Raw genomic sequence first — 22,174 nt, 5'->3', positions numbered from 1 at the left:
ACATATTGAAAATTGCCCAAAAGAAAATCTTGGAAGAATTAACCAGGAAAATGTCACATACGATAGCCACTTCGGAAAGTTGTAGCAAAGATGGGAATGAGGAAGGTAACATTAATTTTAAAACGAGTTCCCAACTTTCAGAAGATGGAGATCAAAATCCCATCTGGATTCAGGTTTAAGGAACATACAACGATGGAAATCCACAATGTCCTGAAGCCCATGAACCACACAAGCTGTCCGGGTGAACTCCTTCCATTTAAGACCATATTAGAACACAAGGATATTTGTGCGCCTTTCCTACGTAGGTTCGTAAACTCCTCTGTTCGAAATGGTAACATCCCACTCACTATAAAAATGTAGCAGGTACGCCATTACTAAAAAAGGCAGGTTTAGACCCTAACGATGCGGCCAATCTCAGGCCTATCACCAAAACGATCTTTTTCTTGAAACTAATTGACAAAGTAGCTACGCTACAACTCCAGACTCTGATATTGCAAAAATGGGTATTCTACATAAGAAGCAATATGGCTTCCATAATTTCTGCGGCACTGAAAGTGCTTTATTGGACCTACAGACACATATGCTCTCTGGGCTGGAGTCAAGCAAGTCGGGCCAGCTGATGCTATTAGATCTATCGGCAGCCTTCGACTTGCTAGACCACGGTATCCTGCTGCATTGGATGGCCACCATTGGGGGTCTTGCAGTGGAGGCAGTACACTGGCTTAAGTCCTTCCTCGAAGGACGGCGCTCACGAGTTCATTGGGCTGAAAGTGCGTCTGATGCTGAGATCACCACCTGCGGTGTCCCCCAGGGGGCTTGCCTCTCTCCCCTGCTTGTTTACATTTATATCATTCCATTGTGTATGGATTTGGAGTCTGGGTACTTTTCTTCTGCAATTATGCAGACGACTTCCAGCTGGCACTGGAGATCAGCGGGGACTATGAAAAAGACGAACAGAAGCTGGACCTGTCAGACCATAAATGGTTGGATGTCCACAAATTGGCTATGCCTCAATGCCACCAAGAGAGATCTTATGCTATACGGCCCCCGGCAAGCCAGAGACAAATTGAGTCAATCTTATGCCAGTTTCTTGATTGACGGCAGGCAGATTTCAGTGTTGCATAAGGTATAGACCCTCGGCACTTACCTGGAAGCCAGTTTGGATAGTGGTGCACACGTAGAAGCAATTGTGAAAGGTACCAATTACCATCTCAAAGTACTATGGCAAGTTGCCCCACTTGTTTCCGTAAAACGAAAATACTAGTTCGAGCCGTTCTACTCCTGAGAGTAGATTTCTGTAATGCCCTCGTAGGGGGAGCTAGCAAGGCAGATATCCAAAAATTGCAGAAGATCCAGAACGCGGCAGCGCGCATTGTTGATCAGATGAGACGTACTGAGCCTAAATCTGCCGCCAGGAAGAAACTACATTGGCTGCCTGCCTCTGCAAGGATTCAGTTTAAGCTGTTGACCACCTGTCACAAATGTGTTTTCTGTGATGCCCCGGCTTACCTCAAGAATAGGATGAACCTCTACCAACCTAAAAGAAACCTGTCATCTGCAAAGGCATGTCTTTTAGAAGTAGACCGCGTTAAGAGGGCCTGCGGAAATGGTTGTGCCTTTCATGTGCATGTGGCACGGGCCTGGAATGCTCTACCTGAACACCTACGCAATGAAATAAACCATCTTGCTTTCAGAAAACAGTTGAAGACTATCCTGTTTGTGTAGTAAGATAAGATGGTTATCCACCTTTATCTTTTCAGTGCGCTTGAATGCCGTCGAGCTTTGGCGCGTTATAAGTGAATTAACATAACAAACCATAACCATGGCTTGTTCTTACGGTGCATCTTTATTTGATATTTCTGAGAGAGAACGGTTTGCTCCTGCGTTTCTCATGTTCATGCAAGAGTCTTGTGCGAGTCTCCAAACCGGATTTAGTCGCAGCATTTTATGAGTACTTGAGAGTATAAGGCCGGTATGCCTGCGTTGTCCATTACATGAATTGCAGCTTTGGTCGTTGCCGGAGGTAGCATTTACTCCATGTGCGGTTGATTTTTATATGTGGGTTCGGGGGCCAGACTGACTAAAGATTCTCCTTGAGTGGGGCAAGCTAACAAGTCTGCATCAGATACGTGATGAGTTGGCAGCACGTCGGAAGCTGTGGTCGGTGTTGGATGCATGGAGAAGAGGGTTTGCCAAGGGGCGTTTTCCTCTTTACGGTTGTCTGATTGCAGAAAGGGAGGTAGTCTTTGTGCGATGATCGATAAGGCTTTCCAATTGCAGTTCTCTAGCACAGGGCGGGCAAAAATGCCTTATGTCCGCACTTTATAATTTGGATTCTTTGTCAACACCGGAAGCTCACATTATGCTTCTTTCTTTTACTCAATTATACAAAGAAAGCTCAGCAGCAAGGTATTTTATGCACTTATATATAACAAAACTCGTTCTGAAAGTGCGTTGGTAAAATACATAGCACAAAACTATCAAAATACATAAAAAGTTCATAACATTGATAGTATAACGGGAGAAAAACTTCAAATCCCATGATGCTCCAAAGGTCATCAGTGTCCGTGGTCACGTGGTACTGTCCCTCCGAGTGTACAGGTGCTCCCATAAACAGTCCTGAACAAGAAATAACTTCCTCTTTTTTTGCTGCTCACAGCAAGAGATGTCATTTCTTGTTCAGAACTGTTTATTCTTTGCAGTATTTGTTTGTTTTCCTGATAACGTTTGTTTTCATGACCGTATTTACTGTGTATGTATAACTTCGCTTGTATAACACTTACAGTATTTGTCTTTGTTTTCCTTCATCGTTGTTCACCGACGCCAGCTGCTTCTTGCTGACGTTGGTGTCAATGGGAATGAAACAAACGTTTCGTTCGTAGCAGATCTTGATCTGTGTGTGTTGCTATTGCGACCTCAATTGAGACCGCCGCGGCGCTGCATTATCTTTTCTCTGCCTCCCCGGCCCGGTATTACACACGCGGGCTCCGGGGAGGACTACGCACCTACAGCTGGGCGCAACGCGCCGGTGCGGCACCAGGGGGAGCTCCCGCTCTCCCTGGTCCTTTTCTTGTGCTTCGGCGCTCGCACAAGCATTTCCGTTGTGACAGATAACGGTTGATGCGAGTGTGAGTGCAAGCGCCGGAGCTGGAGTCTGTCAATTTAATTTACTGCATCCATAAAAAAAAAGAAGCAAAGTGGGATTGCTAGCAGCTTCCAAGGCACACAGCTTGGTCTGCTCAGCATCCCATTAGCCAGACAATATTGGAGGTGATACTCCCACAATAATCACAAGGATTTACTTAAATATCAAAAGATGTGGCATAATAACGATCTGGGCCAATGAGAGAAGGTGATAAAGCCCAGAATATTAAAAAAAAATAATAATTAAAAAAAAAAAGGAAGGGTTAGGTGATTTTTAACATGGCAGCACAATATTCCCCTCAATCAAATCAGGAATGGTCAGAAGTAGAGGAGGACTGTTACATAGATGAAGTGGCAATGGAAAGGAGCCTACAAAAGGTCCTAGGATCCGCTGTTGAAAACAGTGTACAAAAAGCTGTGACAGGTATGATTCTACCAATACAGCAGCACCTGGAAGATATGGAAGAGCGCATGCAAGGGCATTCTCCAAAGAGAGGAAAAGACCCAGAAAAGAAAACACCTTACCCAAGGGGAAGTAGTCCGGCTCGTAAGAGTAAAAGCTCTCTGACCCCCCCCATTCCCCAGAGCCAGTTGATTCCTGCCACCGCTGCCCTATCTGACGCCTTGTCCAGGCTGAAACAAGCCTTCATGACCAGGAAGGTAACCCCTTCCTTTGAAAGACCCTCTACCCCGAGGAAGGAAACGGGGGTGTTGGACCCTCAAGCTTGGAGGGAGACAAACAGGACATAGAAGATGAAGTACATCTGAGAATGTATGATGACGAATCATCACACACTTCTTCAGAAGAAGATATCGAGATTTGGGATTCAAAACGCTCAACCTCGGGGAGTGCGGCAGTCTCCATCCCCAAGGGAAACTCCAGGGAACAGCATCCTACTGAGGGGATGTTCGACCCGGAGGATTTGATACATCCTAGGTCCACAGGCTGGGAACCATCAGTCAGGACAACTGATTATATGTTTAACAGACTACGTAAGCCTCTGCAGAAAGAAATCAGAGCGAGACTCGGAGCAGAATGTCCACGCCCTGAAATACCACACAAGGTGCCTACGACACCAGAATTGGATTAAAAAATGATCACATTCATGGCAAAACATGTGAAGGAGCCTAGAAAGGGGATAGACAGAGCTTGGAAGTCCTGCCAGGATAAACTATTGGACGTTGCTGGTCCTCTCGCAAAAATATTAGACCTGGCAGAGGGAGCCTCCACCTCTTCAACTTCAATCGATCCGGTCATTCTCTCCGGTTGGGCTCAAAGAGCCATCTGCCTACTGGGAAATGCAAGCTGCGCTATTTCTACCGAGCGCAGGAAGGGCATACTATTAAAAATTGATTCAAAACTGGCGGAATTGGCGAACACGGAGTCTGGCGCCGCTGCGCAAGGGCTACTCTTTGGTGATCCTTTTATGAAGGAGATGTCCAGTCCAAATTCGTAGGTACATTTACCGCACTGGATAAGGCCCAGGCCTCTATCAAGAAGGTTTTCTCATCTATGGTTTTCACCAGGGCCGGTCGAGGGCGAGGTCGCCGTTATGCCTTCGACAGAAGACCTCATTATCAACAGCAGAACACCTGGCAAGATCGTGCCCATACCTTTTCCCCCTCCAGAGGACTTAGCAGAGGCCGCTACTAGAGGAGAGGACCGAGGAACGGAGCTCAACAACCCTCAGGTTAGTCTAATTATAACAGCGCCAATCACGCCCATTGGGGGGAGGCTAATATTCTTTTCAGAAGCTTGGGAAGCTTTGTCAGGAGACTCCTGGGTCAGGGAGGCAAAGCGCGGGCTGCGACTGGAATTCTTCGCACAACCTTTTCAGTCCAGTCCCCCTGTCCCAATAATAATGTCAACTAGATCAGAGAGTGTTAGACAGTGAAATTCACAGTCTATTTCAGAAGCGAGCGATTCGGCTTTGCTCGACCCCGGGCGGGTTTTTCAGCCCAATCTTTCTAGTGCGCAGAAAGGAGAAAGTAAGGCCTGTGATAAACTTGAAAGCACTCCACAAATTCATAGTTTATCGCCATTTCAAGATGGAAGGCATCCACATGCTCAGGGACCTTCTCAGGCCAAACAATTGGTTTGTACGTTTAGATCTCAAAGACGCTTACCGCACGGTGGCGATCCATCCGGACCACATAGACTAGCTAAGATTTTCTTGGGATTGCAAAGATTGGGAATTTACGAGTTTACCCTTCGGTCTCTCTTCAGCTCCCTGGGCATTTACCAAGCTGTTGAGACCTGTAGTGGCTCACTTAAGAGAACAAGGCGTCCGCCTGATAATTTATCTGGACGACATTATTCTTATGGCTCAATCTCAATAGCTAGTGCAAGAACAAACCAAGCTAGCTATAAACTTGCTCCACAGTCTCGGCTTCCTCATCAACTGGGAGAAGTCGGTTCTTTGTCCTTCCAGGAATCTAGAATTTCTCGGGTTCGTTGTAGACACCCAGAATTCGCAGCTTCGTCTTCCAGCTGCCAAGATACTCAACCAAAAGAGAAATTCGCAGGCTCCTGCAGAGGGACTTAATCTCGCTGCGGGAGCTAGCAAGCGTAATAGGCCTTCTGTCCTCGTCCATTCAAGCAATATTTCCGGGTCCCTTACATTACCGGGAATTGCAAAGATTGAAAGGCCAACACCTGAGACGCAATCTCTTATTCTCAACGATTAACACTATCACTTCAAGCGAGGACAGAGCCAAATTGGTGGCTTTCACACATGGAGGCTTGGAACGGCAGGGCCATCTTCGGCTCCACTCCAGATTTCATCATAGAATCGTCTGCCAGTCATTCCGGATGGGGAGAAAGATGTGGCACAGCAGCCACTGGAGGGACTTGGTCCCCACAGGAGCTAGAAATGCACATCAATTGCCTAGAACTTCTCGCAGGTTCTTTCGCAGTGCGCTCTTTTGCCAGAGACAAAGTGAGCTGTTGCATTCTGCTAAAGTATCTGCCGTAAAATGCATCAATCATCTGGGTGGTACCAGGTCTTGTCTATTAGCAGAACTCGCCAAAGACTTTTGGCATTTCTGCTTGGATCATCAGATTTCAGTCACAGTAGAGTACCTTCCAGGTCTCAAGAATGTAATAGTGGATTGGCACTCCCACCATTACTCCGACTCCAGCAACTGGAGTCTAGACAAAAACATATTCCTCCGCTTACAGCAGTACTGGGGTCCGCTGCCCATAGACCTTTTTGCGTCTCGGCTCAACACTCAGCTCCCTGTGTTTTACAGCTGGAGACCTGACCCAGCAGCCTCAGCGATGCATTCCTGCAGCCTTGGACACAGGGGATTCTCTACGCGTTTCCCCCCTTCTCCATGATAGCGAAGCCCCTGGCGAAGGTCTGTCAGGACAAAGCAGAGCTGGTCCTCATAGCCCCAGTATGGCCTTTCTCAGACCTGGTATCCAGTTATTCTGGAACTTTCCATGGATTCTCCAATCCTTCTACCCCGGTATCAGGATCTCCTATTAGATCCATGGGGTCAGGCTCACCCCCTGCTAGTTTCCGGGTCACTGACTCTAGTAGTTTGGAGGATTTCAGGGCAAGATGGAGAACTCCAGGCATGTCCAGCAAGGCAATCCATCTCATTGAAGAAAGCTGGGCCCCTGCTACCCGCAAACAGTATTCCAATTCCTGGAATACATGGAGGATATGGTGCCAGGACCGGAGCTTACATCCAGTTTCAGCGCCTCATTCTCAATTTTTTTGCCTCTTTAGTAGAAAGAGGCCTTGCTTACAGAACAGTAAACGTATATCGATCGGCAATTTCCGCAGGCCACATTTTCATACAAGTGGCCCCAGGTGGAGAACATCACCTAGTTTGCAGATTGTTAAAAGGTATCCGCTTTACAGTACCACCACCTTCCCGTTACAACAAACTTTGGGACGTTAATAAAGTGCTCAATCTTTTCCTTTCATGGCCAGTTAACGAAGAGTTATCGTGTACGGCACTCTCCGGCAAGCTTAATACTTTGCTTTGTCTGGTTTCTTGCAGGAGAGTAGCAGACGTTTGAGCTTTAGATCGAGAGGGTAGGTCTTTTTCCCCTGATGGTATCGTCTTTCACATAAGAAAATAACTAAATGTGATTCAAGAGTGATCTTTTACCCGGCTTTTAGAGAACAACCCAAGCTATGCGTGGTTCATTGTTTGAAAGCCTATGAAGAAGTAACAGCTCCGCTCAGATCCTCTCCGAGCGGTCAACTTCTCATAGCTATTCGCAAGCCCCATAAGGCAGTTTCAACCCCTACCGTAGCCCGCTGGGTGCGCTGGACGTTAACCCAAGCGGGGATTGATCCACTCCAGTTCGGAGCTCATTCAGTCAGAGGAGCCATGGCCTCAAAAGCCTTTCAGATTGGCGTCCGTCTGGAGGACTTCATGAGGATGGCTGATTGGGCAGGCGAATCGATCTTTAAGGAATTCTACGTAAAACCAGTAGAACAACCTGCTTCGATAGTGGTAAGTAAGCTTTGAACAAGCATAATGTGAGCCTCCGGGCTTGACATAGAATAAAGATTTTCCATAATAACTTACTAGAAATTCTTGATTCTATTAAAGACACGGAGGCGAGCATTATCCCACCCATCGAATAAAAGCATGCTGCGGACTGCTTAAGAATGACTCTAGCATTGTTTCAATCTGTTGGTCTAACCTCATATATTGTGTAACAATAATAAGATGCTTTTTTCTCCCACCCCTTTATGGGAACTAGGGTTGTTATACGCAAGAGTTAAAATATTTTATTTTTTTCTTGGCATCTTCTACAGACAAGTCCACCTGATATGCGTGTCAACAGATCTTTCATCTGGTTGAACGAGGTTCAGTATTCTATCGTGAAAACAAACGTTATCAGGAAAACACAGACAAATACTGCAAAGAATAAACAGTTCTGAACAAGAAATGACTTATCTCATGCTGTGAGCAGCCTTGAAAGAGGAAGTTATTTCTTGTTCAGGACTGTTTATGGGAGCCCCTGTACACTCATTGGAGGGACAGTACCACGTGACCACGGACACTGATGACCTTTGGAGCATCATGGGATTTTAAGTTTTTCTCCCGTTATACTATCAATGTTATGAACTTTTTATGTATTTTGATAGTTGTGTGTTATGTATTTTACCAACACACTTTCAGAATGAGTTTTGTTATATGTAAGTGCATAAAATACCTTGCTGCTGAGCTTTCTTTGTATAATTGAGTAAAAGAAAGAGAAGCCTAATGCTCGCCTCCGTGTCTTTAATACAATCAATAATTTCTAGTAAGTTATTATGGAAAATCTTTATTGTTGTCCTTTTGATGATTTGTGTTTGAGGCTAATCCGTGGTTCTCCTGGTTCCACTGCTGTTGGTAATGCAGATTGTGAGTCTCCTAAAAGTTTGTTAGCATGAAGAGGCATGGATTTCAAGGTGTAAAGCGCCATGCTGATTTTGGCTATATAAGGGAGGTTGGCAGCGTAAAACAGGCAGCAGGAGCTGTCAGCTGTTCAGCAGAACAGTACTTGCAAGCGCTCCCACAGTGCACGCGCGCAATGTCCGGGTACATGTAGGGCTTCTGGGATATGTGGGTGGAGCTTGAGAAGCCATTTGAAGTAAACCATATAGTACGTTGTTTAGTTAAGGATTTCCCAGAAGTTACATTTTGAAGGGCTTTATAGTCCATAATAAGCATACCAAAGATGTATGATTAGCAGTCACAGATCAAGCAGCTCAGCAGGTTGAAGCGGTCCAAACGTTCAGTAGATATCAGCGAGGCAGACAGTCAAGCAGAACAGCACTTGCAAGCACTCGCACAATGTTCATATCTCTTCCTTTGACTTAGGCAGCCCATGGTGTTTGTCAAGTGCTTTAGTGTATGCCATGTTTGGCTTTGACAATGATGGTTTGGGTTCCCTTCTTTATATACTGCCCCTTTTAGATGGTTGGTTGTTCTTATCACCCACTATATAGTTATCACCTCCTTCAGATGGAATCTTTGGGGTTTCTGTCTGGCAACTGCATTTTGTTTATATCAGCTTGGTATTTTTTAAAGCCGTAATTGGTTTCACATTAGATCGGTATTCAATATCAGCTTGGTATTCAATTATTAGTCTGGGTTCATGCAACCAGTAACCACAGAGCGCTCGGGGTCACAGCTAGAAAGTGAACTCACTGGTGGAATGCACGTCCGTTTACTCCTCTGCTCCCAGCCCATCTTGTTCTCTTCTCCGGCGCGGCTCAGCAACTTCTCCGACCCGGCCTCCCACGTCTTAGTCTTCAGGGCTTCCCCAATGTTCGGGTGCTCGCCTGCCACCACTGAACGCTGTTGGTTGGGCAGGATGAGAAACTAGTGCGCTTCCCGCTGCGCATCCTCTGCAGCGGAAATCTTCGTACCACACGCCTCTCTCAGGACCGGCCTCAGCTTCTCCTGCCACTTTGGTCCCAGCATCCTGGTTCCCCCATGATTTCTCCTGCTGCTTCGTGGGGAGTGTAAACCTCCTCCGCCCACTAATGTTACTACTGCTGCTTTAGCCACCTCACCTTCTTCCTGGATCTCGTTCTCAATCTAATTGCCTGCACCTGAGGGGGCATTTTATGCCTCTCAGCCACCCTCGGGTGTGGGTCATTAATCCCGGTGGGCTGTGCCTCTGCAGCCCTATTCTTTGCCCCAGTACCCTGGGAATTCTGGAACTTGAAGTCCCTATTAGAAAAGTGATTTCTTTTATTAGCTTTTTTAAAATATTTATTTAGTTTGTTACAAACTTTTAAAAAGAAAGAACAAAAGATCATTTAACAATACTTATCACATTCTCCAACTTCTGGTTAACTGTTCTGTCGTCTCTATAATCACAGCCTCACCATTTAAGAATACTAAAAGAAAATGGGAACACATCACATTTATTAGCTTCTGTTTTACAATAAGCCATTAAGAGATGGGGGTCTTGAGCGAAGTTACTTAAGGGGGTCTCCCATTCCTCCTGACCTGTCTCCTCTCCCCAACCCCCCCCCCCCCGCATGCGATCCTCCCGGCTAACACCGCTCCCAGGATCAGGATCAGAAAGCGTCTGCCTTTCCCTGGCCACATGAGAGGGATTCCAGGCCAGGTTTCCTGGGTGAATCATCTGATTCATCACAAAATCCAGAAGCCTGCAAGTTTCAAACTCGCATATGACCTACGGTGTACCAGAGTTACGGCAAACCCAGAGCACAAGAGAATGGAGGCGCAAGAGCCCAGGGGAAGGTAGTGGTGGGACCTCAGACTGGAATCTGAGGTGGACAGTAGGTCAGGTAACGTCACCAATACCACCGGCACTAGAAGGCTACAGGGTGTATGGCCACGCAACGGAGGACCGGGACACTGTGAAGAGACAGGAAACCGCAAGGAGAGCGACGCCGAAGAAGACAAGGTGTTTGTGCTATGTGAAATGAAAAAGTGACTCGGCTGAAGAAGGCTCCTGAAGACGTTCACCTACCGCAACAGAGGTAACTGTGAGAACCCAAGAGGGTTTATTATACCATACAGTTAACTCGTCCCAGTAAAATGTCTAAAACTGAGTTAAACGTGAAACAAAGGAAGTACAAGTGTTGTAACTTCAATGAAAGAACTGCTGAACAGTTAAGGGAAGGGAAGGGAAGGGAAGGGAAGGATACCCTGGGGAAAGTAACTCGACATGCTGTACAAAAGCAATGCAAGCTTAAAGAGGAAGCAAGATATGGAAAAGAGTTTAGAGAAAATATGTAGTTGAACCACATATCAAATAATACACAACAAACCTCAGTTCACTTTCAAGGATACCCTGAGAACCACAGCCAAAAAAAGGGGAACTAATAAGAGAACCCCAAGAGAAACATCGATAGAGAAGAGAGCTCAATGACCCAATTAAGGCACTCAATAGTTTGATCCAAGAAGTCTCAAAAGGCTATTTGTGGATTATGTAATAAAAGGACTGGTACTAGAAGTACCCTCAGGAGAAGGGAGTCATTCTCCTATCCTAAGTCAATTTTCATAGTGGTAGGGTTAGAAAAGAGTAGGATATGACTGGTTGGGAGTAGATATTTGGATGGTCCATGCCAGGCACTGTGAATGGCTAGGCTGGTGGGTGTAGAGACCAACAGTGGCTGGAAGTGGGGTAGTAAAAGAATGTTGTGGCCTCACCACAGGACCCGGGTGGGTACTGTAGAGTGTAAATGGGGTTTGTGGTGGCAGTGCAGGTTCTCGGAGTTTGAAAGCACTGCTTAATCAGTGATCATTATGGGTAACAGCTAACTGTTCTTTGAGAACCGGTACACCTCATGATGTAAGGGGCTGTTGTAGCTCTCTGCTTATACTGACCTAGGCGGGCGTGGCGAGGTACTCTGCCCCCTAAGCCAATGATCGACAAAGCCTCATTTTGCCTCTGTGGGCGAGGGCTGCCCTGGATCTATTATGTTTCACTAGCACTAGATCGTGCATATATTCACATGGGAAGAATAATTATGCATTGTCGGCTGGGAATTTTCATTTGCTATTGTAATAGTAATATCCATATAATGTAAACTTTTGAAGGCTAGCCACCTCATTCAGTCCACTTTGAACCCGACCAGGTGGCTAGTATAAGCTTCGCCAAAGGGCGCCATCTTCATTTTTTCTAACCACTGTTAACAGTATAGAATCCTCTTGGAGGAGAGCTACCTTGGGTCGGTTGTCTGTTTTTCGTGTTCACTCGTACTTGGATGTCACTGACCTCTGCCTTTTGGTGACACATTTCTTGTCGCCAATGCCTTCTACTTAAAGAAGTGTAGCTTTTTCTGTTTATTTTTCAGGAATAATATGGCAATAATAGCAACAGTTCCAGTATATTGCATAGGGTTGTGGCGTGGATGTTGATGCTATACAAATTTATAGCATGGGGATTTAGGTTGTATTAAATATCTTCCATCGTGTGAAAGGAATCTTGGAAAACATAAACTGTATTTAGCCTTTTGACATCATTTGACATACTGTATGCATTCTGTTTGCGCCCAATGAAGCCAATACATGGGGCGTGGTCTTGCAGCGAGGAGAATGAGATGGATGGATGGATCGATCGAGGAAAACCGAGGCCTGTGGGGGGGTGAGGGGACGGTGTGAGAGAAGAAGCAGAGAAGGGTGAAATTAATGTAGATTAAGGAATAGTGAAAGCCGAGGTGGAGGAGGGAGTAATAAAAGCAGAAGGGAAGTAAGACAGCGAGGAGAGCGAAGGAAAGGCGGGGTGGAGAAGAGCACAGCCATGAGGTAAGAAGATTAAATGAGGGAGGAAAGCTTACAGTGGGCAAGGAGATGGAAAGAGAGAGAGGAAAAGTGGGCTGGCCAGGATTTCAGGGCCTCTGAATAATCAGCATGCTGGAGGAGCAAATCCAAGGTAGGCCCTGACTGACTTAAGGGGGTGGGGGATATGCCTGAACCCCCCAGGACCCAACACAACTGCAGGACTCTGCCCACGTACAGGCAACACAGTGCACCAGGGGTGGGGATGGTGTCCACTAGTCTACAGGGCAAGGAGAGTCGTCTTGACATCCTGACAAGTACGGCAAAAGACTTTACACCATCCCAAGAAGTGTGTCGACACTTAAAACTCCAAGGACTATCAGTGACTTCTCCGCCATGTGGGTAAATTCCTTTAGAGGAGAGAGGGACAGTCTGTAAACCACGGTTCTCAGAAAGGCTTGGTAAGTTGATAATGTATGTATCCCACTGTGTGACCTCAGCGAAGTGAATGCTTTAGTTTTTACAATAAACCACTTTGAATATATCCCTTTGCGTCGGGTTGTGTTTTGATCCCACGGCCATCACACGTTTTAAAGCTTAAAGAGAAACTGCACATATCGGAGCGAACTACTCGTGCATCAAAACCATCTTTGGTGTTGCCCGCCTCAGAGACTGAGAGAAAAGTGAACCTTTTTAGTACTGAAGCATGAAAGACTAAAACTATTTTCTTTACAGTATTTATTGTAGTTTTCTCTGATTTTTCTCTTCTTTTAGTTTAAAGCCAAATCTACTGTGCATTATTTCGGAATGAATTCATCTCGTCACTATTCCTGAATGGCCCCTTTTCTTTTGTGGCATCATTGAAAAGCTAGGTGCAAACCATGGAAGGGGGAAGCCTTCTGTGTGCCGTGCTTAATACGTCCAGCGATTTTGGGACTTCTGATGGTACGCCACGTCACTTAAAAAGGGTATTTCTGTTTTACAGAATGGTTCGCTGTGGAATCTGGTGGAAGGTTTAAGGGACAAGAATCGATTCTTACCTGAGGAAAAGGTTCTGCTAATCTTCCAGGGTATCTGTAATGGACTGAAAGCCATTCACAGCCGCGGTTATGCACACAGGTAAGGAGTGCCTTCTAGTCCTAGCTTCACAGACGTGTAACTTGCCTGTGGTGAGTCACTGCCCCGCCTCCCCTCTACAAACATCTGAATACCATGTGTGTGCGCCACCCATGTAGCTTAATGGCTGCATGGCTACAGTGACTTCCAGTAAAGCACAATCCGCTGCCAGTAGTTTGTATGACATAATGCATTATTTAAAATGGCTGCATCACTGGATGCTGCTTAGCACACGCTGCTTGCCTGTCACCATTCTTTGATGAGGGTTTGAGACCCTTCACATTCGCGCCAGGTACTGTAATGCGATTGAGAGTGTATTCTCTCCAATAATGCGTCTGAGATCTTGGTTTTAGGAGTTTAACAAGTGTATTAGGTTTCGACCGTCAGAGGTCATTTTCAAGGCTAATTATTGACCATGAATACAATCAACATTGAATGCATCACCCAATAGTTTGTTGCTCCATAAGAGTTGGCAATTTCGTGTGATACATACAATTGAAACAATTGTTTTGGTAGTGGTGAGTAAGTTGTATGAGCCAGTTACATGGGTAGTAGGAAAAGGTGATCAAACATAAAGACAATGTAAGAAGGGGCATACGGAGAGAGAGTGGGGAGGGAAGTGGGATGGAGGAGAAGCGACCGTTATTGTGTTACATTGGAACCCCCCCCTGGGATGGGTGCACACTGATGGTCTACGCTGTATAAGGAGGTATGAGTTTACCAAAAAAGTTTTATTTAGCTTTGCAGGTAAGTCTTGTCACGTGCCGGGGAGGTGCCTCCATAGTTAATCACGTGATTAATCCACAGTCCGGAATTATTGAAGAGCCTCTGAAAGGGATGAGGAGGTAAGTACATTAGGACCCTAGATGGGTTGCAGGTTAGCCAGAGCAGGTTGTGCCGTGCCCATGTGTGTAGTGGTGGGTGAGGCCTATATGCCCAGCAGGCCAGTGTCATGATCAGTTAAGTACAATGGTGTTGAATGCTAGTAGTTGTGGAGCATAATGGATGCGTGAGGCTGTTGGTAAGTGACCCCAGGGAAGACATAGTAAGGCCATAGTGGCAGCGGTATCTAGCGGCCCGTTCACATGATTAACTCGTCTGCTGGTGACGGGGATCAGCCTGAATCTCATCGGAGAATGAGGCAGGGATAAGATAAAGGTCACACTTATGTATGCGCAGCTGATAAGTTGCTAACTTGCTAACTGTGCTGTGGAAAAGCTATTGATTGGGGGTTGGGGGGAGGAGGGCGATTGGGAGTGTGCCGTGTGAACTAGAATAAACCTGGGAAGATGCTGGTCAATACCAATCAGGACTTTAATTCGCCGCACCAATATGCCAAGTGGCTGTCCGTGTTGTGCGTCGGTAGGATATTCCTGAAAATAAGGACAGGGCAGAATGTGATTAATGAAGTTATGCAGCGGCTGCTTACACAAGCCTAAAGCAGGTTGTTTAACGTGGGCGTGCAATGCTGAAATAAGTGAGAAAGTGAGTGGAAGCTCGCATTGGCAGGATATCGTTATGTGGTGGGATTGTTAGTGACTGGCTAATTTGAGCGAGGCCAGAGTTGAGGTCATTCTAAGCACACTGTGATACTGGTGCAACGGTGAGGTGAAAGTACAATTGCAGCGGCCTGCTAATCAAGGCGGCTAATAAAAAAACTGTGTGCGGCTCTCCCTGTGGTTACACAGTGTGCCAGAGTAAGTGAAATCTCTTCATACATAAAGAAAAACACATCGGAGTGGCAGTTAGTTACTGCTTACCTGATCAGACTCTTTGCAACTTGATGGGCAGGGTCTGCCGCCTTGTTTTGTTCTTTTATATGCAAGTAACGTGAGAGTGAAAGAGACAATCTTGCAAGTGTCATTGAAGCCTTTAACATGACACAACTATGAGGCATTACAAAGGGAACGGTTATTCACAGACCATCTCTGGTGAAGACCGAAACCAATGTCTTAACCCCTTAACTGCCAGACTATTATGCAAGTCTGTGCAAAAAGGACGAGCATACTCGTCCTTGGCACTTCGAAGCAGTGTAATGCTACTCCCATTTACTTGCTTAGTTTGCAAAAAAATGATTACTTTTAACATCTCAATTCAAAGAATGTTTTGATTACTTTGGATAGTATTGGAAATGTGGACATTGGGAGGTTACCTCCCACCCAATGCCATTTTGTCTCCCACCCAACCAGACCCTGCTCACACCACGTATAAACCACTTCACAGTACTGCACCCCCTTAATGTCCTTTATTTTCCATTCCTTTCTGGGTGCAGATAAACTTTTTAGCACAATTGTCCTCCCTCTTTCATGACGTGGAAAATTCAGAAATGCTGCGCTAGTAGAACCTTTCACAAGGCATGTTATATGATGGTCGCTTATGTCCTAATCAGTGTTGGTATGCATCTTTTTCTGTAGGTGGTGTGAGGTGTCATGAGTAAGACTGAGAAATACCTCTCGGTCCTTAAAACTAAGAGGAGTTTCCCTGCCTCTAAGAAAACAAATTAAACTGTCAGAATGTCCAAATTATAAAGTCTGTCCCGGTTGAGTCGCAAAAACCTACCTCTGTCGCTAAAACACTAATAACATAAACCCCACAAGTGGATCTGTTTGCGACCATTGTCAACAGGCAGTGCGGAATGTACTGCTCGAGGGAATTTCCCCCGAGAGGAGCTCTAGGAGACCCATTAGTAGTGAAGTCGGAGTTTCCTCTTCTGTACGCTTTCCCTCCAGTCCCTGTGATCCCTCAGGTAATCAGGAGGTTGAGAAAGTTCAGGAAAACCATGATCCTAATTGCCCCAGATTGGGCCAGAAGAACTTGGTACCCAGACCTTCTGGACATGTCCATCTGCCCTCCAATACGTCTTCCAAAAAGATCTTCTCTCGCAAGAGGGAGGTCACGTTCTCCCTCCAGAGGTCAACATACTCGACCTTCACACATGGCTTCTGAGAGGTTGAGATACAAAGATTGGGACCTTCCGGATGACGTTATGGAGATTTTGCTTTCGGCCAGAAGGCTAGCAACTAGTGTCGTTGGAACAAGTTCAGTAACTGGTGCAGGGATAAGAATGTGGACCCTTTTCAATGTAATATTCCTACAGTATTATCTTTTCTGTTACATTTGGCTAATCTGGGGCTCCAGGTTAGTACGATAAAAGGATACTTAGCAGCGCTATCTATTTTCAAGCGCTCGTCAGAGGAGGAATCTTACTTTAAGATACCTTTTTAATAACCCAATTTTTAAAAGGTCTAAATAATGTGTTTCCTCCAATACCCTTTCAAGTTCCTGTGTGGGATTTAAACTTGGTACTAAAGTTCCTCACATGTGTTCCATTTGAGACTTTACATTCTTGTCCATTAAGGCTTCTTACTCTGAAAACAATACTTCTAATTGCATTGACATCAGCCCGCAGGGTAAGTGAGTTGCAGGCACTTTCTAGTGGTCCTCCTCACACCATCTTTTATAAAGATAAAGTTGTCCTTGGGGTCAAACCTTCTTTTTTGTCAAAAATCATCTCAGATTTTCAGCTGTCACAAAAATACTACCTACTTTCAACCCTCCTCCTCACACAAGTAAGGAATAGGAATGACTACATGGATTAGATCCTAGAAGGGCTCTTAGCTTTTATATTTCAAGATTGGCAAAAATACATCAGTGTGACCAACTGTTTGTAGGATACACTGGCCGTAAATTAGGACTAGCTGTAACCAAGCAAACATTATCCAGATGGATAATCTTAGCTATAATTGAGTGTTATAGATTGGCTGGGAAAGATCCCCCCGATGGGTTGAGAGCTCATTCAACTAGGGGCATGGCAACTTCAACAGCACTTCAAAGGGGTGTCCCTGTACAAGATATTTGTGCAGCTGCCACATGGTCATCCATGCACACTTTCATAAAACATTATGCTCTGGACTTTACTACCTCCAAGGAGGTCTATTTGCTAAATCAATACTTAATTCTGTACATGACTAAAGAATGTCTGTACTCCCACCTCCAATACAAAACTGCTTTGGGAGTCTATCTAAGATGAGGAATACGTGGGAGGACACAATCCATTCGAAGAACAAGTTACTTACCAACTGTAGCGTTCTTCCGATTGGATGTCCCTCCCACATATTCCTCATCGACCCTCCCAGCCTACCCCGCAGTACAGTTTGTGTGCTTTACCCTCTAAATTCTTTTAAGGCTTGGGTCAAAAGAGGCACACTTTTAACTACAATCCATGAGCTTTAATACACGAAAAAACAGAACTGAAGCCAACGGGCGCGCTCGAGGCATTTATACAGCGGATGATGTCGGTGCTCGACGGATGCCGCAGAGGGACATTGACGCCGCCGCCTCGAGTGGAGCGCCCTCTGGTGGAGAGAAAACATTTCCAAAGCAGCAAAGCTGAAGGTAAGGATATATCTAAGATGAGGAATACGTGGGAGGAACATCCAATCGAAAGAACGCTACAGTTGGTAAGTAACTTGTTCTTTGATGTAGTACCCCGCACCATGTGGTGAAGTTCGTCTACGCAAGTGTCCTGTAACCAATGAGCGCTAGCTCTGTAAGCCTTCACCTTTGCGAGCTATTCACGCTATGACTGTAACCTGTTAACATTGTAAGCAACCAATGTAACCAACTTTCTTAAGCTAAAAGCACCCAGATGCTTCTGTGTTTTGTGTGGTATGCAAATGACAAAATAAATAAACCACCTTCCGGTTGTACTGAGGAGTTGCTACATTGGTTTGGAGGAGCATTACCACATATATTTCTGAGGCTTGTGAATCTGCTTAGATCACATGCTTTGCATAGTCCGACATCTAGTGGTAGTCGCAGATTTGTTTTCGAAGTTGAAAACTGACGTTGACAGGGCGTGTTAGTAATACTATCCCTAGTGTGACGTGAACTGTACCCATGGTCCTTCCACGCGTCGAGGTCCCTCAGATTGTTTCTTTCCACCAGCGTGGTCGGTCGCAAGTTGCAGAGATGCCTTTGACTAAAGAACCCAAATCGACGACTTAGAAGATAAGGTCAAGTTGGCACTCCTCTTGCTCGACTCGTCAGCAGCATTCGACCTGGTTGATCATAAAATTCTTTGCCACCACCTCAAAATCGCTGCACACTTTTCGGACTCAGCATCGTCTTGGATCAGTTCCTTTCTAGCAAACAGAACTATGAGGGTTTTTTCCCCTCTAGCTTCAGCTGAACCTGCACCTGTCCCTTGCGGAGTCCCCCAAGGCTCTTGCGTCTCGCCCACATCATACAATGTGTTTACTAAACCTCTCTTCGACATACTCGACTATCTGGGTGTCTCATATACCAAATATGCAGATGACACCCAGATACTCATCCCAATCTCTGGCGACTTTGCCCTGGATGCAAAAGCACTTAATGACCTCTACCTTATCATCCAGGCCTGGATGGCTCATCACAGGCTTTGCCTCAATGATGAGACAACGGAGCTACTCATCCTTGGATGACACACCAAATTAGCTAAACTTGACCCCGCATACAAATCATTTACCATAGACGGCAACATCATTAACCCTTTAACTGCCATAGGTATTTCCCCCCAGTGCCAAGTCCTTTTTTTGGTGATTTGGCTACTTGGCCATTCAATGCCTTGTAACTTTTTTGTTACATGAGATATCTCGGCCAAATTTGGCTCCTTTTTTTCCCACATGTAGGCGGTCGTAACGCCACCCAGGAATCCTAGGTTGCTGTAGGGGGGTGAGAGAAAATAAGCAAAAAGGGCGGAAATGTTGTGTTTTTTTTCAAAAAATGCCAATAAAATGATGTACAAAGAAGCCTGTGTTTTTTTTGCTTGTAAGAGCTAGGAACAAATGGTTTGCTGTGCTGAATTCCCCAATTTCCTGGCTTTAAGAACCGGTTGAGTGGAAACGAAAAAAAAAATATTTTAATGTGGTTATCAACCGTTTTGTGAGAGGTAGGTGATTTTGGCCATTTCTGCCAATTGGACATGCATGGACGGAATGGAAGAAAAGGGTAGGAAAGCCAAATTGGAGGACAGAAGGCATAGATTTCTGAAAAGTGGACAGAATTCCAAGTTTAGGAAGGTGTGATTTGCCTAGGTCGGGCAACAACTAGGTAGGGGAAAATGCCTTAGATTGGGGGGAAAAGCGGGAAAAGGACCGAAAAAAAGGTATGTGGTGGACATGGTTGGCTTGGTACGGCAATGGCTTTTATGAATTTTGAGAAAAGCAATGCTCCGCTACATTCCCCCGACTCTTGCAGTTAGGAAAGGGCACATTTTTTGTAGTGTTTTACAAAACAAGCAATACCACAAGCCAAACACTGAACCATGGGACACAGGAGTTATATGCTTACGGCCTGAACAGACGCACTTAGCATGTGTTAATCAGGAAAACCAATGTGGTGAGGAACGGCAAGCATACTTTTTTTTTGAAAGAGCACAGTCAGACCTTTTCAAGGGTAGGTGACTTGTGCAGGTTACAAAAGTGTATGGTGCCTAAAGCAGCGACTAAATGTAGGGCACATTTGGGAAATTAAAGGGTTGTGTGACAAAGGGCACCAGCAAATGGGTGGTCAAAACGTTATGAAAACCAGACAAACACAACAAATGTTATATCTTCCCGCGTTCCCACAGGTGTCCCGATGAAAACAGTACCTCATGTGTGGGTGCACTTACCTGGGTGCCAAGGGGAAAGCCTAGAACGCAAGTAACCCCACGTCTGTTTTCACACCTGAATTTCACACTTTCTCCAGACAAGCACAACATACAGATATGGGCCTCGGGTGTCCAAGCCACCAAGGAAAACAGGGAACCCCAGGCATTTCCGAAAATAGGATACCCGTGGGATTACGCAGAGGTATGATTTGTGCAAATCGGGCCAGAATTTATTACCCAGACAGTCTGAAATGTGGGGGAAAAAAACGCATTTTCTGCACATTTCACTCGGTTCACCCATCGAAACACGCTGCCAACAACAAATGGCCTACCGTCCTGCGTTCCCACAGGTGTCCCGATGAAAACGGTACCTCACATGTGTGGTTGTACCTACAGGGGGCGCAAAAGGAGAAGGGTAACCCACTGGTAACCCTAAGCCTTTCGCCACAGCCCATTTTGTTCATGTGGGCAACCTACAGATTTGGGCCTAGGGTGTCGAAGCCAGCAAGGAAAACGGGGAACCCCATGCATTTCCCAAAAGAGGACACCCTTGGGAATCCAAAGAGGTCTGACTGCGCAAATCGGCCCAGAATTTATTACCCAGAACCCCGGCAAAGACCCACATGGGAGAAGGGTGCCCAAGGCCAGAGATGTTACCGCCGACTTTGCTGGAGCCCTGGCTGCCCTGCGTTACAGCTTCTCCCCATCAGGGAGTCTCGGCAGTGTGCCAATACCTCCCCGAAGGGAAAAGCTGTAATGCAGGCCAGCCGCAACTCCAGGACGGTTGGAGGTGATGTCCCTGGCCTTGGACATCCATGTACCATGTGGATGTACCGTCCCCTAAGCACAGCAGCCGCTCCACGGAGCCCCAGCAGGATCCCCATTCCTCCCCGGAGGTGACATCTGTAACGTAGCACAGCCAGAGTTGGAGCCTGGGCTTGCAGACGGACAACCCACATGGGAGGGATCCGCTCACAGGGAAACACCAATTGTTTTGCTGGCATGGGGGGAAATGTGTGGCCTGCCCCTGCAATTATGTCCCAGCCCACCAACATATCTGCCCAAACGGCCCATTCCCACCCACACCACCAACAATCCAGCCCCAGTCTCACCCACCCCACTGACAGTGGGCCCTAACCGTAGAATAATAAAAAAACAGTACTCGCATAACGTTGCAGCTGCTCGCGTAGACAAAGCTGTAAACAAAACAAAAAACATGTTACCTACGTTCACACTAACAAAATGTAGCCCTCCTTGGGGGTAGATAAGGGGGGGGGGCTGTCCTGCACTCCCCTGGGTTCAGGCGTCCCTTCCTAGGAGCAGATATCTGGTCCCAGGGAGGGCTACATGACATGGCACCCACTCCATTGCGGGCGGGGGGTGGAGGGGGCAACGCCCATCCCATTAGAAAATTCCCTGTCCCTTTGGGGTGCCCCACAGCCCCCCAAAAAGCGTTCCACCATTTTCACTTTTTTCCTTTGGTAACCCAACTCCCCTCCCTTGGTGCTGAGAGGCACATTGATGTGCCAATCTGGCCCCGGGGTACCCAAACCTTACTGCCCCACCCACTGGGGAGCCTGTCCCACCATTCTTGGGGGCCCTCTCCCCCCTCACCCCAAAATGGGTGTCGGGGGCACCTCATGCAGGCCTCCCATGGCCTCCTACAAACGGCTGCGTGAGGTACACCCCCTTCCATTTGGGGAAGGAGGGAGAGGGCAGGCCCCCCAGTGGGTGGGGCAGTAAGGTTTGTGCACCCTGGGGGCCCGATTGTCACACCAATGTGCCCCTCTGCGACAAGGCAGGTATAGTAAACAAAGAAAAAAATTGAAAATGGTACAGTGCACTTTAGGGCGGGCTGAGGGGCACCCTAAACTGTGAGGTAATTTTCTAATGTAATGGGGGGTGTCCCTCTACCCCTCCACACCAAATACAGGGGGAGCCCTCCCTGGGGTCAGATGCCCCTTCCTAGGAGCAGATATCTGCCCCCAGGGAGGGCTACAATGGGTGCCCCCATTTCCCCTTAGGGTGAGGGGGAAAAGGCCACCCCCCTTTTCTGTAAAC

At 46.4% G+C, this 22,174-nt stretch overlaps 1 protein-coding gene across 3 annotated transcripts in view; it reads left to right on the top strand.

The window, feature by feature from the left end:
* Positions 1 to 22,174, top strand: part of STK16 (serine/threonine kinase 16) — a 250,437-nt gene that overhangs the window by 151,460 nt on the left and 76,803 nt on the right. For all 3 annotated transcript variants that reach the window (XM_069616907.1, XM_069616905.1, XM_069616906.1), the window contains exon 4: positions 13,349 to 13,482. In XM_069616907.1, the coding sequence (XP_069473008.1) occupies positions 13,349 to 13,482 (134 nt within the window). The remainder of the gene's footprint in view (positions 1 to 13,348; positions 13,483 to 22,174) is intronic.

This window comes from Ambystoma mexicanum, chromosome 9 (assembly GCF_040938575.1).
Source record: "Ambystoma mexicanum isolate Mex_15411 chromosome 9, UKY_AmexF1_1, whole genome shotgun sequence".
NCBI lineage: Eukaryota > Metazoa > Chordata > Amphibia > Caudata > Ambystomatidae > Ambystoma > Ambystoma mexicanum.
This window is presented reverse-complemented; position numbering and strand designations above follow the sequence as displayed.